The sequence below is a fragment of the Camelina sativa genome, chromosome 11 (assembly GCF_030686135.1).
Source record: "Camelina sativa cultivar CO46 ecotype springtype chromosome 11, ASM3068613v1".
NCBI lineage: Eukaryota > Viridiplantae > Streptophyta > Magnoliopsida > Brassicales > Brassicaceae > Camelina > Camelina sativa.
Window position 1 is genome coordinate 16,625,804 of NC_141890.1, and position 26,651 is coordinate 16,652,454.

General features: G+C 37.5%; 1 protein-coding gene and 2 pseudogenes across 2 annotated transcripts; all 3 read right to left on the reverse strand.

Moving 5' to 3' along the window:
- Positions 1 to 773: 773 nt before the first annotated feature.
- LOC104773257 (subtilisin-like protease SBT4.2) lies at positions 774 to 3,654 on the reverse strand (annotated as a pseudogene). Its single transcript, XR_015573041.1, has 9 exons — positions 3,554 to 3,654; positions 3,377 to 3,468; positions 3,042 to 3,288; positions 2,470 to 2,951; positions 2,294 to 2,388; positions 1,986 to 2,192; positions 1,804 to 1,910; positions 1,492 to 1,698; positions 774 to 1,406 (listed from the first exon to the last, which is right to left on the reverse strand). The product of XR_015573041.1 is annotated as a subtilisin-like protease SBT4.2 (transcript).
- Positions 3,655 to 7,830: 4,176 nt separating this feature from the next.
- On the reverse strand, positions 7,831 to 9,437 carry LOC104773239 (galactoside 2-alpha-L-fucosyltransferase). Its single transcript, XM_010497817.3, has 2 exons — positions 8,956 to 9,437; positions 7,831 to 8,526 (listed from the first exon to the last, which is right to left on the reverse strand). Exons 1-2 carry the CDS (start codon positions 9,230 to 9,232, stop codon positions 8,375 to 8,377), a joined length of 429 nt encoding a protein of 142 aa, XP_010496119.2. The 5' UTR covers positions 9,233 to 9,437; the 3' UTR covers positions 7,831 to 8,374.
- A 2,075-nt stretch (positions 9,438 to 11,512) lies between these two features.
- LOC147934096 (subtilisin-like protease SBT4.2) overlaps positions 11,513 to 26,651 on the reverse strand; it is a 43,763-nt pseudogene continuing 28,624 nt past the window's right edge.

The following is a 26,651-nucleotide window of genomic DNA, read 5'->3' on the forward strand; positions in this document are numbered from 1 at the left end:
GATTGAACAACGATTGAACCAGATACGAAACGGAGGAGGAGGAGAAAACCAAAATGCAAAAGCAGACTCAACAAATCAATCGTGTTCGTATAGACTGAGGAAACAACGTATTCGAGGAAACAAATGAAACAGAGAAGGTGGAGAAAACAACTTACTTGTTCGAGCTGCTTGAATCCATGATAGAATAGATCTAGTAGTGGAAAAAAAAAGGATGAGAGAAAGTAGCTGACAATAAATACGACAAGATAAATTTCATATTATGGAACAAAAAACATTGTTCGAAAAAAAATTTAAACAAGGAAAAGTAAACAAGATAACTAGTATGATAAAACTACAACTAATAATAAGTTAATAACTGAGGGCTTGCTTTAATTATCTTTCCAAAGAAAATATTTAGTATGCTGTACGCGGAAGTTTTTCTTCGTTCTTTGTGGCACGGCTCTGAATATGAGGCTTATAAAATTTTTGAAAGAAAAAAAAAATGTCTGTATACAAATGATTGAGAAGCACATACTAATAAATAACCTAAAAACGTTAAATATTTCAGGAAATATACATCATCGTAGTTCATGTAAAAGATTATGGGTTATATAGATTTGTTGAAGGTAGAGAAGTGTTTAAGTAATTAAGTTACATCACAAGGATACCGTTTATGTTAACCATAGACTGAGTTTGAAGTTTGAACCATGAAATGTAAAACGCAAACACACAACCCCTTCTCATATTTATTGAGAGAAACTGAATTTAAATATCAAGAACATACTCGAAACAAAGACCAAAACATCAAATACATTATTATTATATATATATTTTTGACATCAAACATTAAACAAACGTCAAACATCAAATACATTTATTGAATTTAGGGGTTATGCCTAATTAAGTGTACAAAACTATAGGACTTCTCACATGGTATGAACCATCCGACCAGACCAGAGACGCAGACATAATACCAGAAATACCAGCAAGGCTCTTTCCAAAGACTGTAACGGTGTAAGACTTCTTCTCCCCCGGTGACTTGAAAGAGAGAGTCTGCGGCTCAACCTTGATGCTGAGTTTGGGATTCCCAGACAATTTTGCCTTGTAAGTGGATCCCTTTTTCCCAACGTTGGTGACTGTTCTTGAAAATGTAATATCTGAAGTGGATGAGGCTGAAACTTTGGCTGTCATTGATGGGTAGTTGAGATTTCTCATGTTAATCTTAGATTTTTCAGAACAAGTAAAGGTTCCGCCCACGAGATTACTAATTCCTCGGGATGTGTAGTCCAAAGAGCAAAGCATGTTCAAGTAATCCTCTTTAGCTATTTCGTAAACAAGTCCTGGATCAGCTGCTACTGTAGGGTTAACAAATCCTGATCCATATGCAAACTCAGCTTCTGGATTTTTCGAAGCGTCCATTGCCCAAGCTGCAACAAAAACAAAAAAACGATTCAGGCCACAAGTCACTTAAACTTTTTCTTCAGGGAAGAAATAGTTCTATGTTGATTTTACCGCTAGTCATGATAGCTGATTTGACGGCAGAAGGTGACCAATTAGGACGAATTGTCTTGACATAAGCAGCTACACCTGCGACATGAGGGCAAGCCATAGATGTTCCGCTCATCATATAGTAATCCACACTTTGTCCTGGAAGTGCCGTTTGAGCCAATGGTGTATATGCCGCTAATATATTCACTCCTCGAGCTGTTATATCTGGCTGCATATATATATATTAGTTGTCAAGACACCGATCCAAATACCAAGAAATGTAAATTATACACACAAAGTTCTGTGAATTTTGTTTTAAGTTTTTAATTAGTATCTTCATAATGTCGCTAAAGAGAGTGCTTGTACCACGGGAAGAGAAATTAGCAACTATGGGATGATAATCTTTAAATGTACCACTCTTCCTTATAGTTCCTTGCGGGTTTCTGATTCACATCGAAAAGTTTCATAAACATCTTCAAAAAATCTAATCAAATAATGTTTATGGAAAAGTTTCTTACGGTGAAGAGAGAACGTAAGATCTGAAGGCTTCATAATTGGTATCATTTAAGGTTGAAACCGCTATAAGATCAAGAACAGAATCACCATTAGTTACATGAAGGATAGTTCCAACTGCACCTGCGTCTTTTTGTTCCATAACATTATTTTTAACATCGCACACAACAATCTTTCCTTTTAACGTGTTCAGGCAACCGATAGTACACCTCCTACCAGAGAATGAATGCCAAATAAATGAAGTTTATACATAAAAGTGAAAATTCTTGAGTCGCAAGTTAGGTCGCTGCAGAGTCCTTGAGTCACAAGTTACCTTGCTAGCTCTTCTGAACACTTGCTTGAAGCAGTTTTCCCGTATGCCAAAGGATACTTCTTTCCTTTTAAGTCAAAGTCATTGATCGATTGTCCCTGAACGTCCATACATAATCAGCATGAGGGATGACAATATTACATTCATATATCAACTAAAACAAGAGAAAACCTTCTTACCGGTATGGTTTTCCCTTCTCCGTTGACCACATTATTAACAAACTTTCTATCAGAAGCTGCTGCCACCGATATGATCCACGGTGAAAGCTTAGTCGTTGTTCCAAGTTTTGGACCTGAGTTTCCGGCAGAAACCGTGGTAACAATGCCTTTGAGCATCGCGTGAAACGATCCAATAGCGAGAGGGTCAACATCGACTCTAGCAATACCTCCTCCAATAGAAATGGTTATAACATCGACTCCATCGGCAATAGCATCGTCAAATGCAGCTAAAGTTCCATCGGCATTACAACCTGCTGGCTCGCAAACTCTGTAAATAGCAATTCTACCTAAAGGCACACCACCTCTTGCAGTTCCTTGTGCCACATCGTTTACACTCACTCCTTTTACTTTGTTTCCTGCGGCTGTTGAAGCCGTGTGTGACCCGTGGGGGGTCATCGTCCCTAGCCGAGTTCTGCACATAGTGTCGTGCTCCAATCACCTTCCTGTAAAAGGTGGATTGATCTTTATCTTTTGATATTTTCGTGTCAAGCAAGAAAACTGGAAAAGAAAAAAAAAGTGAAAATGTTACTAACTTGTTGCAGGTGAAATTAGTTCCTCCTGCGCAAGTTCCTTTCCATTTTTTTGGTACCGGACCGATGCCTTTGTCTGAAAAACTCTTGGACTCAGGCCAGATCCCGCCGTCTATTACACCAACTATTATATTGGTCTCAACATTAGGGGCCTGCTTACTTTTGTCACCAAGTCCCATGAACTCCTAAGATCTTGTTGTAAGAAGCTTATAAACCGTATTTGGAAAAACCGAAACCACACCGTCCATGCGTTCGAATCACGCATGAAAAACATTTGCAAATTAACCATCATGACGAGTGTCTCATAATATTTTTATTATCATGAAAAATTTACGCACCCATAAGTTTATCTCTTTCAGATTCAGTAAGTTTGGCTGCAAAACCATTGAAACTTCTTCCGTAGCTTCTGACCAAAGACTCCTCAACGGAACTGCAGATCAAACAGCGAAAAAATAATAACGTAAACAACAAGGAACAAGATTTGAGTGATGAGATTTGAGAGTCTTTTATCAAACCTTGATTCGATAACTTCTTGAAGAATATTCTGATGGTGAGACATAGGAGAGTAAGAAGCATTTGAAGGAAGACCTCCCATGTATGCAATATACACCTGCATGCGTCAAAATGTCACAAGTCACAACCAATAATGAGAGACCAATACAAGCTAAGAAAACGTAGATTAGTTCTTATGGATAACGACTTGCCTTTCGTTCATCTTCGATAGCTGTAGGAATTTGACAAAGGCTCATAAGAAGAACCGAAAAAAGACATAGAATCAAACCAAGGGAAGCCATTATCGACATGTTCAATATAATTGTTTGATTAAAATTCTCAATATGTGAAGTTGCTAGTACGGTTATCTATATTCGTGTGTAAGAGATAAATTATCTTGACAATTAATGAATTATTTATGCTGTAGAGATTTATTTATATTTCATTAATAAGCATCTTTTGTTTTTGTAGACATCAAATCACTATTCATATGGAAGCAAAATCCATACTTCATTAATGTTTAATCCATATCCTCAATCAACTCATAAATCAGATTTCCCAAAAAAAATAAAAAATTCAAGATCTTATAATAATATTATATAAATTTTTCAAAATTTTGAAAATATTGAAGACATTTGTTATTAATTATTATTAATATACTTATTATTATTATTATTATTATTATTATTATTATTATTATTATTATTATTATTATTATTATTATTATTATTATTATTATTATTATTATTATTATTATTATTATTATTATTATTATTATTATTATTTTTGTGTAAAATTACAATCTATTAAATTATTGGGTAATATTAATTTTGACCTTTTGTAGTAGCTTCACATCAAACAATTCAATCTAAAATTAATAAAGTAACAATATAAAACAAATGTGAATTTCTCCTGAGGGGGAATCTCCCACTATGGATGCATCAAATTCTCGCCGAAGCTTATCCCCCTCCATGCTGAAGTTGAAGCTCTCATTTGGGCAATGCGGTGTATGATTGGTGCGGATAATGAAAAAGTAGTTTTTTTTCATGGACTGTTCTGATTTGGTGAAGATGGTGTCTTCGCCTTCTGAGTGGCCTGCTTTCAAGATATATCTGGACGTTATTGAAGAAGACAAGGAGGAGTTCCTATCATTTTCTATAGTCTTGATTCCTCTATCACAGAATGGTAGTGTGGACAAATTACCTATGTGAATGTTTTTCCTACCAATTGGCACGTTTGAGCTGATCTTGTACTTTGTTGTCAAAAAAAAAAAAAAAAAACAAATGTGAATAAATTTGATTGATTAGGGTTTTTATAGTTTCTGTTTTATTAATTTTTCTTTAATAGTATTAAAGATTAATATAATATCTATATTTGAGAAGTCCATTTTCATATCTCTGTTTTGTAATGCTTTGTTTAATATAAAACCAATAAGTATAGAAAATGGGTTTAGTATTATGGAGAACATGATTCATTCTTATCTTTCCACTAAATTATTCTCTTAAATATTTAAATTTTGGGTCAGCATCCTTTTTATTGTTAAAAATAGAGAAATAAGATAGTTTGAATTTTTCATATAGGATAATATTTACAATATTTTTCTATTTTACTAATATAATAAGGAAATGGATCTTGGGTCTAATATAATTTGGAGGTAGTGTTCTTAAGAGCATGACCAACTGTGGAAATGCTGAGAGTTTCTCAAAAAACAATAAAAAATCATTTTTTAATTAAATAATTATATTTTTATTTTGTTTAATAAATAAATCAATAAAAAACTGACACATGTGTGAGAAACTGTCTCTTAAGTTCCTTCCGGGAAAAACATCCCTTCCTCTCTCTTAGAGCATGTCCATTACCATTAGTCATCCTCAAATCAGTATGTCTAACTTTTAATAATACTAGGTTAGATCATGTCCATTACCATTAGTCATCCTCAAATCAGTATGTCTAACTTTTAATAATACTAGGTTAGATCCGCGCAATGCGCAGGATGTTTTTTTATTTATTTTTAAATATATTTAATGTTAAAGATATAATTTTTTATTTTCTGAAATTAGATTAACTATGAAAATTATGGTTTTGAAAACGATAAGATATAGAAATGCAATGAAACAATAAAATAAAGACAAACCTACAATGATTTGTAACTCCATAATATTTGTTATTACAAGCATTTACATTTGAGTTCACTACAAATAATTTTACAATTAACTAATGTATTCTATGTTTTTCAGGATGTTTTTTTCCTATAACTTGTTGTGGGAGATATATTGGTCTAGTTTAATTTTGAGGTGTTTTTATTTGTAGTTTAAAATTTAATCATCTATAATTATATAGTTTTGATTAGTTGTAAACTCGTCAACTCATGTTCACAATAATCAATATTGGCTTTGAAATTTTGTGACCGTAATAAGCCTCTTTTCATTTTTTGTTGGTTTTATATGGACCTGTCCATTTAAACACATTTTTGTGGACGTTAATAATTTGTTCAATTATATCCCCTTATTTCCTATATTACACACCACCAAAAGGGAAGACGGTAATAATTTGTTCATTTCTAATCTTGACCGTCAAATGTGTTCTTTACATATTTGAAGAGAACTACATTTGGCGAAAACTGCGAAGGCTAAGAAATATATAATTTTCTAATGAGATGAAAACCTAAATGTGGGGTAAATAGTTCAGCCGCATTGGTTTAGCTCATTTCTTAAAATTCTTGATTTCTACCGAAAGCAAAACTATGTCACAGTCCGTCCACATTCTTAAATAAAACATGTGCACCACAAGTGAGAGAGAAGATCTTCAATCATATTTAGATAAGTACATGTTTAGTTGAACTAATCAAAGAAATAAACAAATTAAATCCTCGCAGCTAGGGTCAGCATATTGATGAATAGAAGCACATGCTACTAATTTAAAGTAGAAGATCTTAAACTCAACGTATGTAGAGAAATCTGCAAGTTAATATCACAGTTACAAAACATTAGCTACATACAGTATTTTCTATCTTCTTCGTTTCTCTTATCTCTTTAACTTAAGCTTATCAAAAAGTGATCTCTTAACAAGATGATTTTGAGAGGAATTGATCATAGCTGATACAAATAGAATTCAAGAAGAAAAGTAAACATAGGTAATCATGTTCCACACAATTGACATTTGTCAAGTGCTTTCCATCTCCTATCATAAAAGCAGTTCAAGTGTAGAAGATGTGATTGACTCATGAAACAACCTGTACGCGAGAAAAGTGGAATTTGTCATTAAAAAAACTTGTCTTATAGTGTCAGTAAATTGTCTTTCCTTCTGCCATGACCCACGGGAGGGAGTAATCAGGTCCAATATCAGTGCAATGAACCTGGAAAAAACCCAAGAGGTTGAAGAATGAAGAAGCAATCAGAGTAACTAAAGAAAAAGCAATTCATTTGGAAATATAAGAGATGTAGAAGTTTAACCTTGACAAGACGTTAAAGAAGGATGCATCGCGAATTTTGCCTGGATAATTCTGCTATGGAAAAGGCATTGGTAAAAAATAGGAGTGTTAGAATATTGAGAAGAGAAAGAACAAAACAGAGTAAGAGACGTCGTCTCTTCGAGAACAAGAAGTAAAATAAAAACTCTTTTATATATCTGAAATTTGTTACCTTATTACATCATCACACAAGCTTATAGTTATATACATGTGTTATGGTCGTAACTGTTCATCACCGGATCTGATGAATAGATTCTGGTGGATCGAAGAAGAAGAAATCCACCACAATCGATCGATCATCGATGGCGCTAACATCAGCGTCGGATCTGCTCAGATTGGTAGAGAGAGCCATGGCTATGATCAGCAGCACAGTCGGTCGATGGTTTAAAGAAGCCGAAGAAGAAGATTGGTATTACGGCGAGCATTTTAGATAGGTTTCACGGCGACGAAGAAAAGAAATTGAGAAATCGATTAAACGCTCTCGTTTATGTTTTGTTTTGTCCACGTAATTAAAAAAAAGCTAATATGTATTAATTGTCTTAATTTAATTTGATAGGTTACTGATTTTTTTCGGAAGTGTCATCACATAGGTGTCATTCTTTGAAGAGAACCACCTTATTCTTTTATTGTATTGATTAAAAATAATATTAATCTAAGTTTAGATATTCATTTTCTTGTTTTTATTTTTTCTCCTCCCATTAGTCATCCCTAAATATGGGTGTCTTATATAATTTTTATTAAAAATGTGTTTTAAATATATTTTATAATGTTATAAATGTTGGTTATATAATGTATGCAATATTAAGAAAATAAAACTAGAAACTGTTGGTATAGTAAAATACATTTATTAAAAAACAAATATATTACATTATAAAAACTTTAAAACATATATTACAATACTTAAAAAACAAACAAACTTAAAACTGAATACAATAATAAAAAAAAACATAGAATGATAAAAACATATGAAAGCAAGTAGCTGGAGAATCATACTAGCTTCAGTCCCCTGAAGATAAAGATAAGACAAAGTTTTCTCAGTATCAATCGCCTGATTCTTCACCATACCTCCATAACAGCGTGAGGATTTCTGATTCAATCCATCAAACTGATCAGTCATAGGGAAATCTAAAGGCAGTAACCACGGCATACCAGGAAACGGCTCACAAAAGAGATCATCCATGTCTTTGCCTCGGTCAACAAGCAAGACTCTATCCGTCAAAAGAGCATAGAGAAAAACCGAGGCTAGAGAAAGTATCATGTTCGCTAACCCGCTAAAAGAAACCCACACAACATATCTGCATTCGCCATTGCCATCAATATGCTCTTGGTCAAGTTTCTTAAGTGCTTTCTTGTAAGACTCAGTACCCGGACCACATCACTTGTGAAGCATTTCATAGTTTCTAAGCTTAGAGATAAGATATGGAGAAGGTTTACGGTAAAGTACTGATTGGTACCTACTGAGACAAGAACCTTCATCAAAACCAGAAGCTAGTAGTCCTCCGAGAAGCTTATCAGAATCATTTGAATCTACCAAAAAAAAAAACAAAATCAAAACAGAATCTAAGAAGGGGAAAGAAGCAAACGAACATTCTAAGCTAAAGACCAAACAAAAGAGCACTTTTTTCACCTCAGACCAAAAACACAGTCTTGGGACCAACAAAGACTCAATTTTTGTTATGGCAGTTTCCATGAAAACTCCAACTAGCTTATGAATTCAGACCATAAAACATAACCTGGTTTTTTGACCACTCACTGCAGATTCTAAGCTATGAATCACAGTAAGCTTAAAACGCAAAACCTAACAATCTTGCTCATATCAGTTCAAGAGAATCATCTAACAAAATTGAAATCGACAAAGAGCTATGGCCTATGGACACATAAAGGCAAATGCTTCAGTGTAAACACGAGATCTAAACTAATAAAGCTCAAAACTTTGACTTAGAAGAACACACATACCGATTTTAGTAACATTGGAGAAGCCACCGCCGTCGAGAACTCTTGCTTCGGCGAAACCCATTATCCGATTTGAATCAGATGGGTGGTAGTTGAAGATCATTGAGAATGCTACTAGTACAGAGCAAAGTATCAAGCAACTAGTGAAGGTTCTCGTGAGCTTCATCTTACTGGAGCTGAGATACTTCATCGGAAGTAGTTCGGAGAAGTTGACAGACTTTGAACCGCCGGTGGTGGTTCTGATAGGAGACGATCTTCTCCTATACGGATTCTGATCCATTGATTGCTCTCATCGGAAGTAGTTCGGAGAAGTTGACAGAACTTCGATCGTGTTGATTTCGTCGGGTTTCATCGTTTTGATTGTATCCAAAGAGACTGAGAAGCAAAGGAAGAAAAGATTAAAAAAAAAACAAAAACAAAACGTAACCAATAAACTAATGACACGTTTGGTGTATCTGAGGATCTAAAATGAACTGGGCGGAGACTTGCGTCTCGAAAATATTACGATTAAAACTTTAATTTTTTATTATATTATTAAAATATAAAATACATCTCCACTACGGGATGTGAAATGGGAATGCTCTTATGCTTATCTCCTATTTATTATTATTTTAGTAAAGAGAATGTTGTTGTTGGAGATAGCCTTTAGTTGCTTTTAAATATATATGTATATATATAGAAAAATATTTTTAAAATATGAGCATTTTGAGTAAGAGATTTTTGGGAAATTCTCCGCCGACTTAGACTCTGGGGACATTATATTGTCCGCCGGCTTTGTATCTCACCCTTAATACCAAAACTAGTTCATTAATAAAATTTGAGGAAAAAAAAAAAAACTAAGAGATTTACATGTTGGATAGTGATATTGACTTGACTTTGTTTTTTTTTTTGGTAAACTGAGGGAGACTAGTCTCCCATATTTATTCAAAAAATAATAAAAGTATTACATCGGGGATGCAATCCCATTCGCATCGTCTAACAAAACAGCAGTCACCCCATCGGACCTTACATGAAACAAATGGAAACCAAGCGATAAAGAAAATGCGAGAAGCCAAACTATCAGCAAGCCGATTAGCTTCTCGATACACATGCGTGATGCGGACAATCCAGTCCTTCGATATCAAGTCATAGCACATCCGTACTAGGAATGACAAGGGATGAGAATCCCTTATCCCTGTCTTAAGAAAACCTGCCACCATTAGGGAGTCAATCTCCAACTCTACCCGCGTAGCTCGCTGCTCCCACGCTACAACCAACCCATATTACACCCCCATAGCTCAGCCAACGGTGCAGAACATATCCCAAGGTTCACTGCAAAACCAATACACCAGTTGCCCGCATGATCTCTCAGAACCCCACCCGCTGAAGCAGCCCTAGGATTCCCATGCGACGCACCATCTGTATTAAGCTTTAACCACCCTTCCCCCGGACGAGTCCAAGCAATATGTCTTTCCACCCTTACCCTACTTGTACCATTCCCACTCACATGACGATGTGCATCAAAAGCCTCTTTGGCTAAGTCCTTGATAAACTGCACTCTATCTCTACATCTACCCTGACTCCCAAACACATTCATACAACGCCATTTCCATGGCGACTCTTACATGATACAAATAGTTTATGGGCACGAGTTTTACGGCATAAGTATAAGGTAGGGGATCTGCACGATAAGCGTTGGCTAGTGGTGAAAAGTACCTGGTCTTCGACTTGGAGGAGAGTGGGAGTTGGTCTGCGTGAGGTTTTTTTGCCAGGAATTGGTTGGGTCCCTGGGGATGGGCGAAGTATATGGTTCTGGTCAGACCAATGGGCGCATCAGTTCCCTCTGGTGGAACTGGCCATATCTCCTGTGCCGAAAGTTTTATTGGAGGTAAGGGTTCGGAAGTGTTGGAAGAATGAGGGAAGTTGGGATTATATGCGTATTGGGGCTTATATCCCTATGAATGTACAGTTAATGTTGGCGACTTTGGCTTTGGATACTATGATGGGGGCGAAGGACCGGTTGTCTTGGAGAGCCACTCCGGATGGGAATTTTACTATGAAGTCAGCTTATGATCTTATCTCCTTTGACAATAGCCCGAGGCCGTTTGGAGGAAAGCTGTTTGACAGGATTTGGCGAGTTATAGCTCCTGGAAGAGTAAGAGTGTTCCTCTGGTTAGGTGTCCAGCAGGTTATAATGACAAATGTGGAGAGGCAGCGTAGACATCTGTCGGATACAGGATTATGTCAGGTTTGTAAGGGAGGTGATGAGTCTATTTTACATGTGTTAAGGGATTGCCCAGCAATGTCTGGGGTGTGGATGCGTCTTCTTCCTCCTAGACGTGGGACTCAATTCTTTCAACAGTCTTTATTGGAGTGGCTCTATAGGAATCTGGGTGAGAGTGGTAGGCTTGGAGGCTCGCCTTGGTCCTTGACTTGACTTTGTTAACGATGAAAGAAAATGTTTTTTTCTTTTTTCTTTTTTTATGTGTGATATGTGAAAATCTTGTTTATGTGTTAAATAAATGATGTTATAATAGAACAGACACCATAACATCAAATTCTTGAAATTTGGGATTGATGCCTAAGTGTACACAACAATAGGACATCTCACATTGTGTGATGATCCATCCGACCAAACGAGAGATGCAGACACAATACCAGAAATGCCAACAAGACTATTGGCCGAGACGGTAATGGTGTAAGATTTCGTATCCCCCGGTGAGGTGAAAGAGAGAGTCTCTGGCTCAACCTTGATGCTGAGTTTGGGATTCCCTGACAATTTTGCCTTATAGGTGGATCCCTTTTCCCCAACGTTGGTGACTGTTCTGGTAAAAGTGATATCTGAAGTGGATGAGGCCGAAACTTTGGCTGTCATTGATGGTTATGGGTAGTTAAGATTTCTCATGTTAAGCTTAGATTTTTCAGAACAAGTAAAGGTTCCGCCCGCGATAATACTAACTCCTTCGGATGAGTAGCCCATAGAGCAAAGCATGTTCAAGTAATCCTCTTTAGCTATTTCGTAAACAAGTCCTGGATAAACTGCTAATGAAGGGTTAACATATCCTGATCCATATGCAGACTCAGCTTCTGCATTTTTCGAAGCGTTCATTGTCCAAGCTGCAACAAAAACAGGACTCTGGTCAGATGTCACTTAATTTTTTTCTTCAGGGAATAAGTTGGTTCGATGTTGATACCAGTAGTCATGATAGGCTATCATTGATAGCAGATTTGACAGCAGAAGCGGACCAATCAGGACGGATTGTTTTGACATAAGCAGCTACACCTGCGACATGAGGGCAAGCCATAGATGTTCGGTCATGAAATAGTAATCCACGCTTTGTCCAGGATGTGTGATGTATATGCCATCCCGAAGTGATCTATTAATCGGCTAATAAGTCGTTTAATAGCAGTTCCATCTATCACTTTATTGCGAAATACCAGATTGGCCCGTTCCGCCATAAGTACCTCCATATTCTACTGAATGGGATTCAACAATGAGTTTGATTCAATGATTGCAAAACTTCCTTTTCTCGATCTTGACTTGCGTAGAATTTTAGGTCAGGAACTATGGTCCGAGTTGAATCGGAGAGGTCCGAATTCACACGGGTGTCCTAGAATTCCTTTTTTTTAATACCATATTATTAGGTATCATATGAACAGGCTTGAGAAAAACCTTGTATAGCTTCCTCGATTTCTCGATAAAAAGAAATATGACCAATTGGTGTATATGCTGCTAATATATTCACACCTGGAGCTGTAATATCAGGCTACATATGTATATATATTTATTTCGAACCAAATTATGCAAATTATAAACACAGAGTTCGGTGATTTTGTATTGAGTGTTTCTTACCTTCATAATGTCGCTAAAGAGAGTGTTTGGACCACGAGAATAGAAATGAGAAACGATCGGAGCATCATTGTCATTAATTGTCTCACTCTTCAATATTGTTCCTTGTGGGTTTATGTTTCACATCGAAAATTGTTACAAGCATCTTTAAAAAGAATCTAATAACAGAATGTCTAAGGAGAACAAGTCTTACGGTGAAGAGAGAACGTAAGATCTGAATGCATTATAAATGGTTTCACCGAAGGTTGAAACCGCAATATGACCAAGACCAAGGAGTATCAACATCGGTTACAAAAAGGATAGTTCCAACCGCGCACCTCCTTCTTTTTGTTCCATAACACAATTCGGATTATCGTACACAACAATCTTTCCTTCCACCGTGTTCAGGCACAAGTCCTACCAGAGAATGAACGCCAATAAATGAAGATATATCCATAAAAATGAAAATTTTCAAGTCAAAAGTTAGGCCAGTACGAATTTCTTGAGTAACAAGTTACCTTGCTTGCTTGCTTGATACGTATTCATATATAACTGTAACAAAGAGAAAAGCATCTTATACCGTCATGGTTTTACCATCTCCATTAACCACATTAGTAACAAAATTTCTATCAGTTGTACCTGCTGCCACGGATATGATCCACGTTGCAAAGTTAGTCGCTGTTTCAATTTTAGAGATGTCGTTCTCAACAGCAGCCGTGGTAACAATCCCTTTGAGCATCGCTGAAACGATCCAATAGCGACAGGGTTAGTATCGACTTTATTAAATTAAAAAGAAACAATATAAAACAAATATTGTGAATAAATTTGATTCATAAGTGGTTTTACAGTTTCTGTTCTATTACTTTTTTCTTTAGTAGTATTAAAGATTAATCTAATATTTATATTTGAGAAGTCCATTTTTATATCTCTATTTTGTAATGATTTGTTTTATAAAAACCAATAAGTATAGAGAATCTGTTTAGTATTATGGAGAACATGATTCATTGTTAAGTTTCCACTAAATTATTCTCTTAAATTTTGTAAAAATATGTATAGGTGAGTATAACGCCCACGAACCGTCCTATGCCCTAGACAAGGACACAGACAGTCCGCGGAATGTCACAGTGGGAGATCGCACCCGGGTGGTCCGGCCGAAGGACGGAAGCTGCAGCTTTCCGACCAGTCTTCCTGGAAGCGACTCCGCCCACGGCCGAGGTTCGCTTAGGCTTTGCAACCCTCGCGGTCCTGGCGCGTTGTGTTGACCCGGACAAGGCCGAGTATCAAATGCAACTTGCCATGTTTCCCCAAAAACCGAATATATTACTTTAATAAATTATTACATTGAAAATAAGTTATCAAAGCAATGTACATAAATAGTCGGATAATTTCATAGAATACATCTTAGGAAAATATAGGGTTTTACAAAAACACAGAAAATCCCTATCCGACACCCTAAAGTTTGCTCCAACTCTAGACTCTTCCTAGACTTCTTGCAAGACAAATAATTATCATGAGTAATCGAAGATTACTCAGTGAGCCTGGGTACCCCTTCCCTAAACATGCTTCTAATTTCCCCACCCCGACTACCCCAACAAGGAAGGCAAGCAATCAAAGCTACACAACAGAAACAATAGCGGAAGCAATCAACAAACAAGCAAGCAAAGAGGGTTAGTTCAATCAAGACTTGACTCAATTAACCTAGACTCTTTACTCCTATGCGACAGACAAAGACGACTAGAATACAACAAGGGTAACTTGAATACTCTAGACTCTTTCACCTACACAGCACAAAACGACTAGAATAATCAAAGAATTTACTCGACTATCCTAGATTCCTTCACCTATGGGCCCTCGATAATCTGTTCCGTTCCAAACCACCTCCCATGCTGAAACCACAAAGGTAACCAGCATGAGCCCACATCAAGCTACAACGTCTTGTAGCGGTCACTCTAGTAGCGAGCTAGCCGTGACTTTTTCCCGCGAGTGGTCATTGAGAACTCTCGTGAGACAACCCTATAAAATTGGAATAGAAGATCGACTACTCTATCCTAGCTACAACTCGAGAAGAATAACTAATATAATTCAAGAGACTAGCTAAGACAAGTACTACAAATTCAAAGGGTTAGTGAAAATAACTCTAAGAATCTGGTACTATAACACAAGCAATTCAAGCAAGACAATCAAGAAAAGCAAGCAAGAAAATCAAGCAAGAAATCAAGCAACAATCAACAAGCAACAAGAATAGAAATTCAAGCAACCTAGATTGTTCTACATGCATACAACCGATTTAACCAATTTTTAAGCAAGAATTTATTGCAATTAAAAATCTATCAGTTCTATCAAATATGCAAGTCCGTGGTCCAAATTTTAAGCAAGCCAAATTTGCTAAAATGCATCATATTCATCATGAAAATATGCGGTTCAATTCTCCAATGCTCAACATGCATGGTGATTCCTAGCAAAAATTCTATGTGCTCAACATAAATTCTAGCATGAATCCTACCATATTACGCATGCAACATCTAACTAGTCCTAACATGAACCTAGTCTAAATTCAGCAAGCAATGGGTACGTACACGATCCATAGGATCCATGCAACACCCCACACAAAACTACCACAGAACTCACCACAGGACTCACAGTGATTCGGCAGATTGATGACCGGACTTCACAGCACCACAGACCAGACAACTTCCCCTTGCGTCCAACAGCTTCCTATGCGTCCGAACAGCGTCACTTGACCAGCGTCCCGACAGCGTCTCACCTCGCCTCCGAATAACGTCTCTCTCTTTGTCTTTGAGAGAGCAACACATAGAGAAATTTTTGTGATTTTTCTCTCTTGAGTTGTGAATGAGCAAAATGAGAGGGGGTGGCTTCCTTTTATAGAGGATTTGGGCGGTGCTACTCGCCAATGCATGGCGAGCAAATGTCTTGCCTCCTCTTCACTCTCTTGGGAGAAAACTTGGTGTGCAAATCTCTCTTCCATAGTGATAGACTCCTGGATGAGGATCTATGTCCAAGGACACACTTTGCAAGGTCTTGAAGAGGGATGAACGGAATGATGAATATGAATGGATTGAAGATGCAGCGGAATAGAGAGATGAACAGCGGAGAAGGTGAAGAGGTGGAATTGCAGCGGATTGAAGGGGAAGAACGAAGTGTACTTCTAAGAGAGGTGGAGATCTCTTAGACTACAGGCTTGACTACAACTTAGATATGACACACTAAGAAGTAAACAAGGTGAGAAGATACTACACACTTCTGTGATCAAACAAGTAAAAAGAAGGTTTTTGATTAAAATGTTTGATGAGAAACAAAAGAGAGATACATTGTCTTTTTATAGGAGAAGGGGGACGAAGGAGAAGTGAAATAAAATCCTAGGAAATCATGCAAGAGCTTTAACAAGGCCAAGCTCATGCATAATGCCTAGGAAATTACAAAGCAATAAATGCAAGTTTGAATAAGAGAGAAAAGATAGAAAATGGTCCAAGACAAAGAGATGGGCCTTGGACCACGAATTGGGTTGGCAAAGGGGACTTTGAAAGTGCTGCTTATGTCTCATTAAAAACCTTGTCAAGAAAACCCATTGGGACAAAACTTGACAATGGAAAAAGAGTGCATAAGCAACACTTAACCCTTTACCGAACACCTTGAGCTGTAAGCAACGTCCAAATGGTTTGAACCACATCTTCCTGCTTCTTGTCCAGCTCCTTGATTAGTCCATCGATAGCTTGGTTGAACCTCCTGGATTTTGATCTGGTAAGAGGACCCGCCGGAACGATCAATGCTTCGCGCATTCTTGGTCTCGTCCGTACGTTTTCCGTCCGTACTGCAACTTCTCTCCGTACCGCAACTTCTCCATCAGTACCGCGAACAATCGGCCTTTATCAGATATACTTGGCATGCGTCCGTCCTTTCCATCTTTACTCGGTCCGTACCGTCTTTGTCCGTTTACGTCCGGCCTGTGCGTACCGTCTCTGTCCGCGTATGTCCGATGTGACCGTACCGCCTCTAACCATGTACGTCCGTCCGTACCTCCTCCGAACATGTACGTCCGTCCGTACTGTCCCCGTCCGTGTACGTCCGTTCGTACCGTCTCCGTCCGTATACGTCCGTCCTGACCGTACCTTGGCCTTTTTGGGATTTTGACTTGGCAATTCTTCTTCTTTGACTTCTTTTTGGACTTAGCCTCTCGACCACCGGTCATTGGCCATCTTCTGACTTATTGATTTTCCTTCGGACTTCCTTCGGTCGTTCTTCTTATTTTTCTCTTCTCCTTCTTTCCAAGTCCTTTCCGGGTCTTTTTCTCCAAATTTTTTTAATTTGGATTTTTTACTCTTGGTGAGGGTCATTACATTCTCCCCCCTTATAAGAATTCGTCTTCGAATTCTAAAATTCCTCTCCTCCTCTTGATGGTGCTGATACCTCTTGTCCTCTACGTCTTCATCCTTCTAGCATCGATATCACTATTATAACATCCCTTTCGTCGCAACGCTCCGTTACTTGGCTTGTCAACTCCTTTGGGTTTGGTTCACTCATCATACACTTGATTCTTTCGCGCCATTGGCTAGCGCTTTGAAAAGGTTCGTGCTGTTTGAAAGCTTCTTCATCTCCAACAACTGCTTAATCCTTCATATTCTATCTTCTCCTGGTACTAAGATTGCTCTCCCAATGTACCGTGATTCATCTACTCCTTGACTCATCCTTCTCTTTCTTCAGCTTGTTCTTGACTCCTTCTTTTTGTCGCACCACTCGGTTTACTTTGTCGTCTTGGTATGTTCATCTCGCGATGTCGCATCCTTCCAATCTTGACTCTATACTCCATGTAGCTTTACTTCTTCGACTCCTTTTAATTTTGTACTGCGTAAGACTTCAACTTCTTTGCCTTCTCAAGCTTCGCATTTTGCATAACTTTTCCTCCATTCTACTTGGTCTCCACTTTCCTCATATTGCAACCTCCATGTCCTTGATTAACTTTATCTTGGACTTGATCATATGATCTTGGTAGAAGTCCACGACTTCTTATTCTTCATTTTTTGGCTCCATCTCCAAACTCCTTGTTCGCCCTCCAAACTTGTCTAACTTCATATGATAATGGGAAGCGTCAGGACATGTTCTCATTGTTTGATGCGTATCTGCTTAACTACAAGGAATTTGTGCATGAAATTAGTTGGAGAATGTGCTCAGCTCAATTACTAAACTCCTCGAAGAAGAATCAGATCAAATAGAGTTCAGATGAAGGAGTTACGCAATTTACAAAATAGGTGATCTCCAGCTTACGCGAATTCAGACATACGCCCATTCAAAAGAGGATTCGGACCAGACCAGATTGAATTAAGCTATGAACCAAATTGTTCTAGAATCTTGGTCCATCAGAGAAACCCAAAAAAGTGGATTCAGACCAAAATCAAGAAGAAAAGAGAGATTTTCGCCCATTCTCAAGCCAACATTTATTTACGTGGTTTTCTCTCTCTTACACGTACTTTAGAGTTTGAATTTCAATTTCCAAGTTGCTGCATTCCCAAGTTGCTGCATGTTATAGGAAATTGTTGTATATCCTCTATATAATGAGGCTTAATTCATGCATAAAAAGTAAGTTTTGTTGTTGAGTAAAAATCAGAGAAGTTTCTCTCTTTCAAGATGTGATATCTTGTAATTTTGGAACTCCATGTTCATGGTGCGTCATATCTATGTTCATGGTTGGTTCAGACTTATCATATATCCTTTCACAGATCTTTGTGGCGTCTCTCGAGCCATCTCTCTATCCATTCCTTGTTGGTGTGTCATATCCAGCAAGTTGTCGATCCCTTTTGGTGTGTAATATTCAAAGAATCGATCCACCGGTATATCAGGAGTCTTCCGCAGCTCTTGTGCGACCATTCGCTCCACATCCTTTGATCCTTTAGACTTCAAAGTCTCTTGGATGCAAAGTTTATCCTTTTCACCACCTTAGAGTATCGACTCCTTGGGAAGATCGTATCATGTGGTCTCAGAGCAACACTCTAAGCTTGGTCTATTATTCTATCATCTTCTCATCTCTCCATCTTCTTTCATTCATTTTCTCATATCTTCATCCTCTATTTCTGTTTTATTTTTATTTCTTTATTTTGTCAAAAAAAAAAAAAGAAGGAAAAGGAACGAAAAAGAAGAATAGTATCCGGATTTGAGGGCAAATCCTTTTTCAAGAGGGAGAGTATGATATGATAATGGGAAGCGTCAGGACATGTGCTCATTGTTTGATGCGTATCTGCTCAACTACAAGGAATTTGTGCATGAAATGAGTTGGAGAATGTGCTCAGCTCAATTTCTAAACTCCTCGAAGAAGAATCAGATAAAATAGAGTTCAAATGAAGGAGTTACGCAATTTACAAAATAGGTGATCTCCAGCTTACGCGAATTCAGACATACTCCCATTCAAAGGAGGATTCGGACCAGACCAGATTGAATTAAGCTATGAACCAAATTGTTCTAGAATCTTGGTCCATCAGAGAAACCCAACAAAGTGGATTCAGACCAAAATCAAGAAGAAAAGAGAGATTTTCGCCCATTCTCAAGCCAACATTTATTTACGTGGTTTTCTCTCTCTTACACGTACTTTAGAGTATGAATTTCAATTTCCAAGTTGCTGCATTCCCAAGTTGCTGCATGTTATAGGAAATTGTTGTATATCCTCTATATAATGAGGCTTAATTCATGCATAAAAAGTAAGTTTTGTTGTTGAGTAAAAATCAGAGAAGTTTCTCTCTTTCAAGATGTGATATCTTGTAATTTTGGAACTCCATGTTCATGGTGCGTCATATCTATGTTCATGGTTGGTTCAGACTTATCATATATCCTTTCACAGATCTTTGTGGCGTCTCTCGATCCATCTCTCTATCCATTCTTTGTTGGTGTGTCATATCCAGCAAGTTGTCGATCCCTTTTGGTGTGTAATATCCAAAGAATCGATCCACCGGTATATCAGGAGTCTTCCGCAGCTCTTGTGCGACCATTCGCTCCACATCCTTTGATCCTTTAGACTTCACAGTCTCTTGGATGCAAAGTTTATCCTTTTCACCACCTTAGAGTATCGACTCCTTGGGAAGATCGTATCATGTGGTCTCAGAGCAACACTCTAAGCTTGGTCTATTATTCTATCATCTTCTCATCTCTCCATCTTCTTTCATTCATTTTCTCATATCTTCATCCTCTATTTCTGTTTTATTTTTATTTCTTTATTTTGTCAAAAAAAAAAAGAAGGAAAAGGAACGAAAAAGAAGAATAGTATCCGGATTTGAGGGAAAATCCTTTTTCAAGAGGGAGAGTATGATATGATAATGGGAAGCGTCAGGACATGTGCTCATTGTTTGATGCGTATCTGCTTAACTACAAGGAATTTGTGCATGAAATGAGTTGGAGAATGTGCTCAGCTCTATTACTAAACTCCTCGAAGAAGAATCAGATCAAATAGAGTTCGGATGAAGGAGTTACGCAACTTACAAAATAGGTGATCTCCAGCTTACGCGAATTCAGACATACTCCCATTCAAAGGAGGAATGAACCAAATTGTTCTAGAATCTTGGTCCATCAGAGAAACCCAACAAAGTGGATTCAGACCAAAATCAAGAAGAAAAGAGAGATTTTCGCCCATTCTCAAGCCAACATTTATTTACGTGGTTTTCTCTCTCTTACACGCACTTTAGAGTTTGAATTTCAATTCCGAAGTTGCTGCATTCCCAAGTTGCTGCATGTTATAGGAAATTGTTGTATCTCCTCTATATAATGAGGCTTAATTCATGCATAAAAAGTAAGTTTTGTTGTTGAGTAAAAATCAGAGAAGTTTCTCTCTTTCAAGATGTGATATCTTGTAATTTTGGAACTCCATGTTCATGGTGCGTCATATCTATGTTCATGGTTGATTCAGACTTATCATATATCCTTTCACAGATCTTTGTGGCGTCTCTCGATCCATCTCTCTATCCATTCCTTGTTGGTGTGTCATATCCAGCAAGTTGTCGATCCCTTTTGGTGTGTAATATCCAAAGAATCGATCCACCGGTATATCAGGAGTCTTCCGCAGCTCTTGTGCGACCATTCGCTCCACATCCTTTGATCCTTTAGACTTCACAGTCTCTTGGATGCAAAGTTTATCCTTTTCACCACCTTAGAGTATCGACTCCTTGGGAAGATTGTATCATGTGGTCTCAGAGCAACACTCTAAGCTTGGTCTATTATTCTATCATCTTCTCATCTCTCCATCTTCTTTCGTTCATTTTCTCATATCTTCATCCTCTATTTCTGTTTTATTTTTATTTCTTTATTTTGTCAAAAAAAAAAAGGAAAAAGAACGAAAAAGAAGAATAGTATCCGGATTTGAGGGCAAATCCTTTTTCAAGAGGGAGAGTATGATATGATAATGGGAAGCGTCAGGACATGTGCTCATTGTTTGATGCGTATCTACTTAACTACAAGGAATTTGTGCATGAAACCAGTTGGAGAATGTGCTCAGCTCTATTATGAAACTCCTCGAAGAATAATCAGATCAAATAGAGTTCAGATGAAGGAGTTACGCAATTTACAAAATAGGTGATCTCCAGCTTACGCAAATTCAGACATACGCCCATTCAGAGGAGGATTCTGACCAGACCAGATTGAATTAAGGTACAAACCAAATTTTTCTAGAATCTTCGTCCATCAGAGAAGCCCAACAAAGTGGATTCAGCCCAAAATCAAGAAGAAAAGAGAGATTTTCGCCCATTCTCAAAACATCATTTATTTATGTGGTTTTCACTCTCTTATACGCACTTTAGAGTTTGAATTTCAATTCCCAAGTTGCTGCATTCCCAAGTTGCTGCATGTTATAGGAAATTGTTGTATCTCCTCTATATAATGAGGCTTAATTCATGCATAAAAAGTAAGTTTTGTTGTTGAGTAAAAATCAGAGAAGTTTCTCTCTTTCAAGATGTGATATCTTGTAATTTTGGAACTCCATGTTCATGGTGCGTCATATCTATGTTCATGGTTGGTTCAGACTTATCATATATCCTTTCACAGATCTTTGTGGCGTCTCTCGATCCATCTCTCTATCCATTCCTTGTTGGTGTGTCATATCCAGCAAGTTGTCAATCCCTTTTGGTGTGTAATATCCAAAGAATCGATCCACCGGTATATCAGGAGTCTTCCGCAACTCTTGTGCGACCATTCACTCCACATCCTTTGATCCTTTAGACTTCACAGTCTCTTGGATGCAAAGTTTATCCTTTTCACCACCTTAGAGTATCGACTCCTTGGGAAGATCGTATCATGTAGTATCAGGGCAACACTCTAAGGTTGGTCTATAATTCTATCATCTTCTCATCTCTCCATCTTCTTTCATTCATTTTCTCATATCTTCATCCTCTATTTCTGTTTTATTTTTATTTCTTTATTTTGTCAAAAAAAAAAAAAGAAGGAAAAGGAACGAAAAAGAAGAATAGTATCCGGATTTGAGGGTAAATCCTTTTTCAAGAGGGAGAGTATGATATGATAATGGGAAGCGTCAGGACATGTGCTCATTGTTTGATGCGTATCTGCTCAACTACGAGGAATTTGTGCATGAAACCAGTTGGAGAATGTGCTCAGCTCTATTATGAAACTCCTCGAAGAATAATCAGATCAAACAGAGTTTAGATGAAGGAGTAACGCAATTTACAAAACAACTGATCTCCAGCTTACGCGAATTCAGACATACGCCATTCAAAGGAGGATTCTGACCAGACCAGATTGAATTAAGGTACAAACCAAATTGTTCTAGAATCTTCGTCCATCAGAGAAGTCCAACAAAGTGGATTCAGCCCAAAATCAAGAAGAAAAGAGAGATTTTCGCCCATTCTCAAAACAACATTTATTTATGTGGTTTTCACTCTCTTACACGCACTTTAGAGTTTGAATTTCAATTCCCAAGTTGCTGCATTCCCAAGTTGCTGCATGTTATAGGAAATTGTTGTATCTCCTCTATATAATGAGGCTTAATTCATGCATAAAAAGTAAGTTTTGTTGTTGAGTAAAAATCAGAGAAGTTTCTCTCTTTCAAGATGTGATATCTTGTAATTTTGGAACTCCATGTTCATGTAGCGTCATATCTATGTTAATGGTTGGTTCAGACTTATCATATATCCTTTCACAGATCTTTGTGGCGTCTCTCGATCCATCTCTCTATCCATTCCTTGTTGGTGTGTCATATCCAGCAAGTTGTCAATCCCTTTTGGTGTGTAATATCCAAAGAATTGATCCACCGGTATATCAGGAGTCTTCCGCAGCTCTTGTGTGACCATTCACTCCACATCCTTTGATCCTTTAGACTTCACAGTCTCTTGGATGCAAAGTTTATCCTTTTCACCACCTTAGAGTATCGACTCCTTGGGAAGATCGTATCATGTGGTATCAGGGCAACACTCTAAGCTTGGTCTATTATTCTATCATCTTCTCATCTCTCCATCTTCTTTCATTCATTTTCTCATATCTTCATCCTCTATTTCTGTTTTATTTTTATTTCTTTATTTTGTCAAAAAAAAAAAAGAAGGAAAAGGAACGAAAAAGAAGAATAGTATCCGGATTTGAGGGTAAATCCTTTTTCAAGAGGGAGAGTATGATATGATAATGGGAAGCGTCAGGACATGTGCTCATTGTTTGATGCGTATCTGCTCAACTACGAGGAATTTGTGCATGAAACCAGTTGGAGAATGTGCTCAGCTCTATTATGAAACTCCTCGAAGAATAATCAGATCAAACAGAGTTTAGATGAAGGAGTAACGCAATTTACAAAACAACTGATCTCCAGCTTACGCGAATTCAGACATACGCCATTCAAAGGAGGATTCTGACCAGACCAGATTGAATTAAGGTACAAACCAAATTGTTCTAGAATCTTCGTCCATCAGAGAAGTCCAACAAAGTGGATTCAGCCCAAAATCAAGAAGAAAAGAGAGATTTTCGCCCATTCTCAAAACAACATTTATTTATGTGGTTTTCACTCTCTTACACGCACTTTAGAGTTTGAATTTCAATTCCCAAGTTGCTGCATGTTATAGGAAATTGTTGTATCTCCTCTATATAATGAGGCTTAATTCATGCATAAAAAGTAAGTTTTGTTGTTGAGTAAAAATCAGAGAAGTTTCTCTCTTTCAAGATGTGATATCTTGTAATTTTGGAACTCCATGTTCATGTAGCGTCATATCTATGTTAATGGTTGGTTCAGACTTATCATATATCCTTTCACAGATCTTTGTGGCGTCTCTCGATCCATCTCTCTATCCATTCCTTGTTGGTGTGTCATATCCAGCAAGTTGTCAATCCCTTTTGGTGTGTAATATCCAAAGAATTGATCCACCGGTATATCAGGAGTCTTCCGCAGCTCTTGTGCGACCATTCGCTCCACATCCTTTGATCCTTTAGACTTCACAGTCTCTTGGATGCAAAGTTTATCCTTTTCACCACCTTAGAGTATCGACTCCTTGGGAAGATTGTATCATGTGGTCTCAGAGCAACACTCTAAGCTTGGTCTATTATTCTATCATCTTCTCATCTCTCCATCTTCTTTCGTTCATTTTCTCATATCTTCATCCTCTATTTCTGTTTTATTTTTATTTCTTTATTTTGTCAAAAAAAAAAAGGAAAAAGAACGAAAAAGAAGAATAGTATCCGGATTTGAGGGCAAATCCTTTTTCAAGAGGGAGAGTATGATATGATAATGGGAAGCGTCAGGACATGTGCTCATTGTTTGATGCGTATCTACTTAACTACAAGGAATTTGTGCATGAAACCAGTTGGAGAATGTGCTCAGCTCTATTATGAAACTCCTCGAAGAATAATCAGATCAAATAGAGTTCAGATGAAGGAGTTACGCAATTTACAAAATAGGTGATCTCCAGCTTACGCAAATTCAGACATACGCCCATTCAGAGGAGGATTCTGACCAGACCAGATTGAATTAAGGTACAAACCAAATTTTTCTAGAATCTTCGTCCATCAGAGAAGCCCAACAAAGTGGATTCAGCCCAAAATCAAGAAGAAAAGAGAGATTTTCGCCCATTCTCAAAACATCATTTATTTATGTGGTTTTCACTCTCTTATACGCACTTTAGAGTTTGAATTTCAATTCCCAAGTTGCTGCATTCCCAAGTTGCTGCATGTTATAGGAAATTGTTGTATCTCCTCTATATAATGAGGCTTAATTCATGCATAAAAAGTAAGTTTTGTTGTTGAGTAAAAATCAGAGAAGTTTCTCTCTTTCAAGATGTGATATCTTGTAATTTTGGAACTCCATGTTCATGGTGCGTCATATCTATGTTCATGGTTGGTTCAGACTTATCATATATCCTTTCACAGATCTTTGTGGCGTCTCTCGATCCATCTCTCTATCCATTCCTTGTTGGTGTGTCATATCCAGCAAGTTGTCAATCCCTTTTGGTGTGTAATATCCAAAGAATCGATCCACCGGTATATCAGGAGTCTTCCGCAACTCTTGTGCGACCATTCACTCCACATCCTTTGATCCTTTAGACTTCACAGTCTCTTGGATGCAAAGTTTATCCTTTTCACCACCTTAGAGTATCGACTCCTTGGGAAGATCGTATCATGTAGTATCAGGGCAACACTCTAAGGTTGGTCTATTATTCTATCATCTTCTCATCTCTCCATCTTCTTTCATTCATTTTCTCATATCTTCATCCTCTATTTCTGTTTTATTTTTATTTCTTTATTTTGTCAAAAAAAAAAAAAGAAGGAAAAGGAACGAAAAAGAAGAATAGTATCCGGATTTGAGGGTAAATCCTTTTTCAAGAGGGAGAGTATGATATGATAATGGGAAGCGTCAGGACATGTGCTCATTGTTTGATGCGTATCTGCTCAACTACGAGGAATTTGTGCATGAAACCAGTTGGAGAATGTGCTCAGCTCTATTATGAAACTCCTCGAAGAATAATCAGATCAAACAGAGTTTAGATGAAGGAGTTACGCAATTTACAAAACAACTGATCTCCAGCTTACGCGAATTCAGACATACGCCATTCAAAGGAGGATTCTGACCAGACCAGATTGAATTAAGGTACAAACCAAATTGTTCTAGAATCGTCGTCCATCAGAGAAGGCCAACAAAGTGGATTCAGCCCAAAATCAAGAAGAAAAGAGAGATTTTCGCCCATTCTCAAAACAGCATTTATTTATGTGGTTTTCACTCTCTTACACGCACTTTAGAGTTTGAATTTCAATTCCCAAGTTGCTGCATTCCCAAGTTGCTGCATGTTATAGGAAATTGTTGTATCTCCTCTATATAATGAGGCTTAATTCATGCATAAAAAGTAAGTTTTGTTGTTGAGTAAAAATCAGAGAAGTTTCTCTCTTTCAAGATGTGATATCTTGTAATTTTGGAACTCCATGTTCATGGTGCGTCATATCTATGTTCATGGTTGGTTCAGACTTATCATATATCCTTTCACAGATCTTTGTGGCGTCTCTCGATCCATCTCTCTATCCATTCCTTGTTGGTGTGTCATATCCAGCAAGTTGTCAATCCCTTTTGGTGTGTAATATCCAAAGAATCGATCCACCGGTATATCAGGAGTCTTCCGCAGCTCTTGTGTGACCATTCACTCCACATCCTTTGATCCTTTAGACTTCACAGTCTCTTGGATGCAAAGTTTATCCTTTTCACCACCTTAGAGTATCGACTCCTTGGGAAGATCGTATCATGTAGTATCAGGGCAACACTCTAAGGTTGGTCTATTATTCTATCATCTTCTCATCTCTCCATCTTCTTTCATTCATTTTCTCATATCTTCATCCTCTATTTCTGTTTTATTTTTATTTCTTTATTTTGTCAAAAAAAAAAAAAGAAGGAAAAGGAACGAAAAAGAAGAATAGTATCCGGATTTGA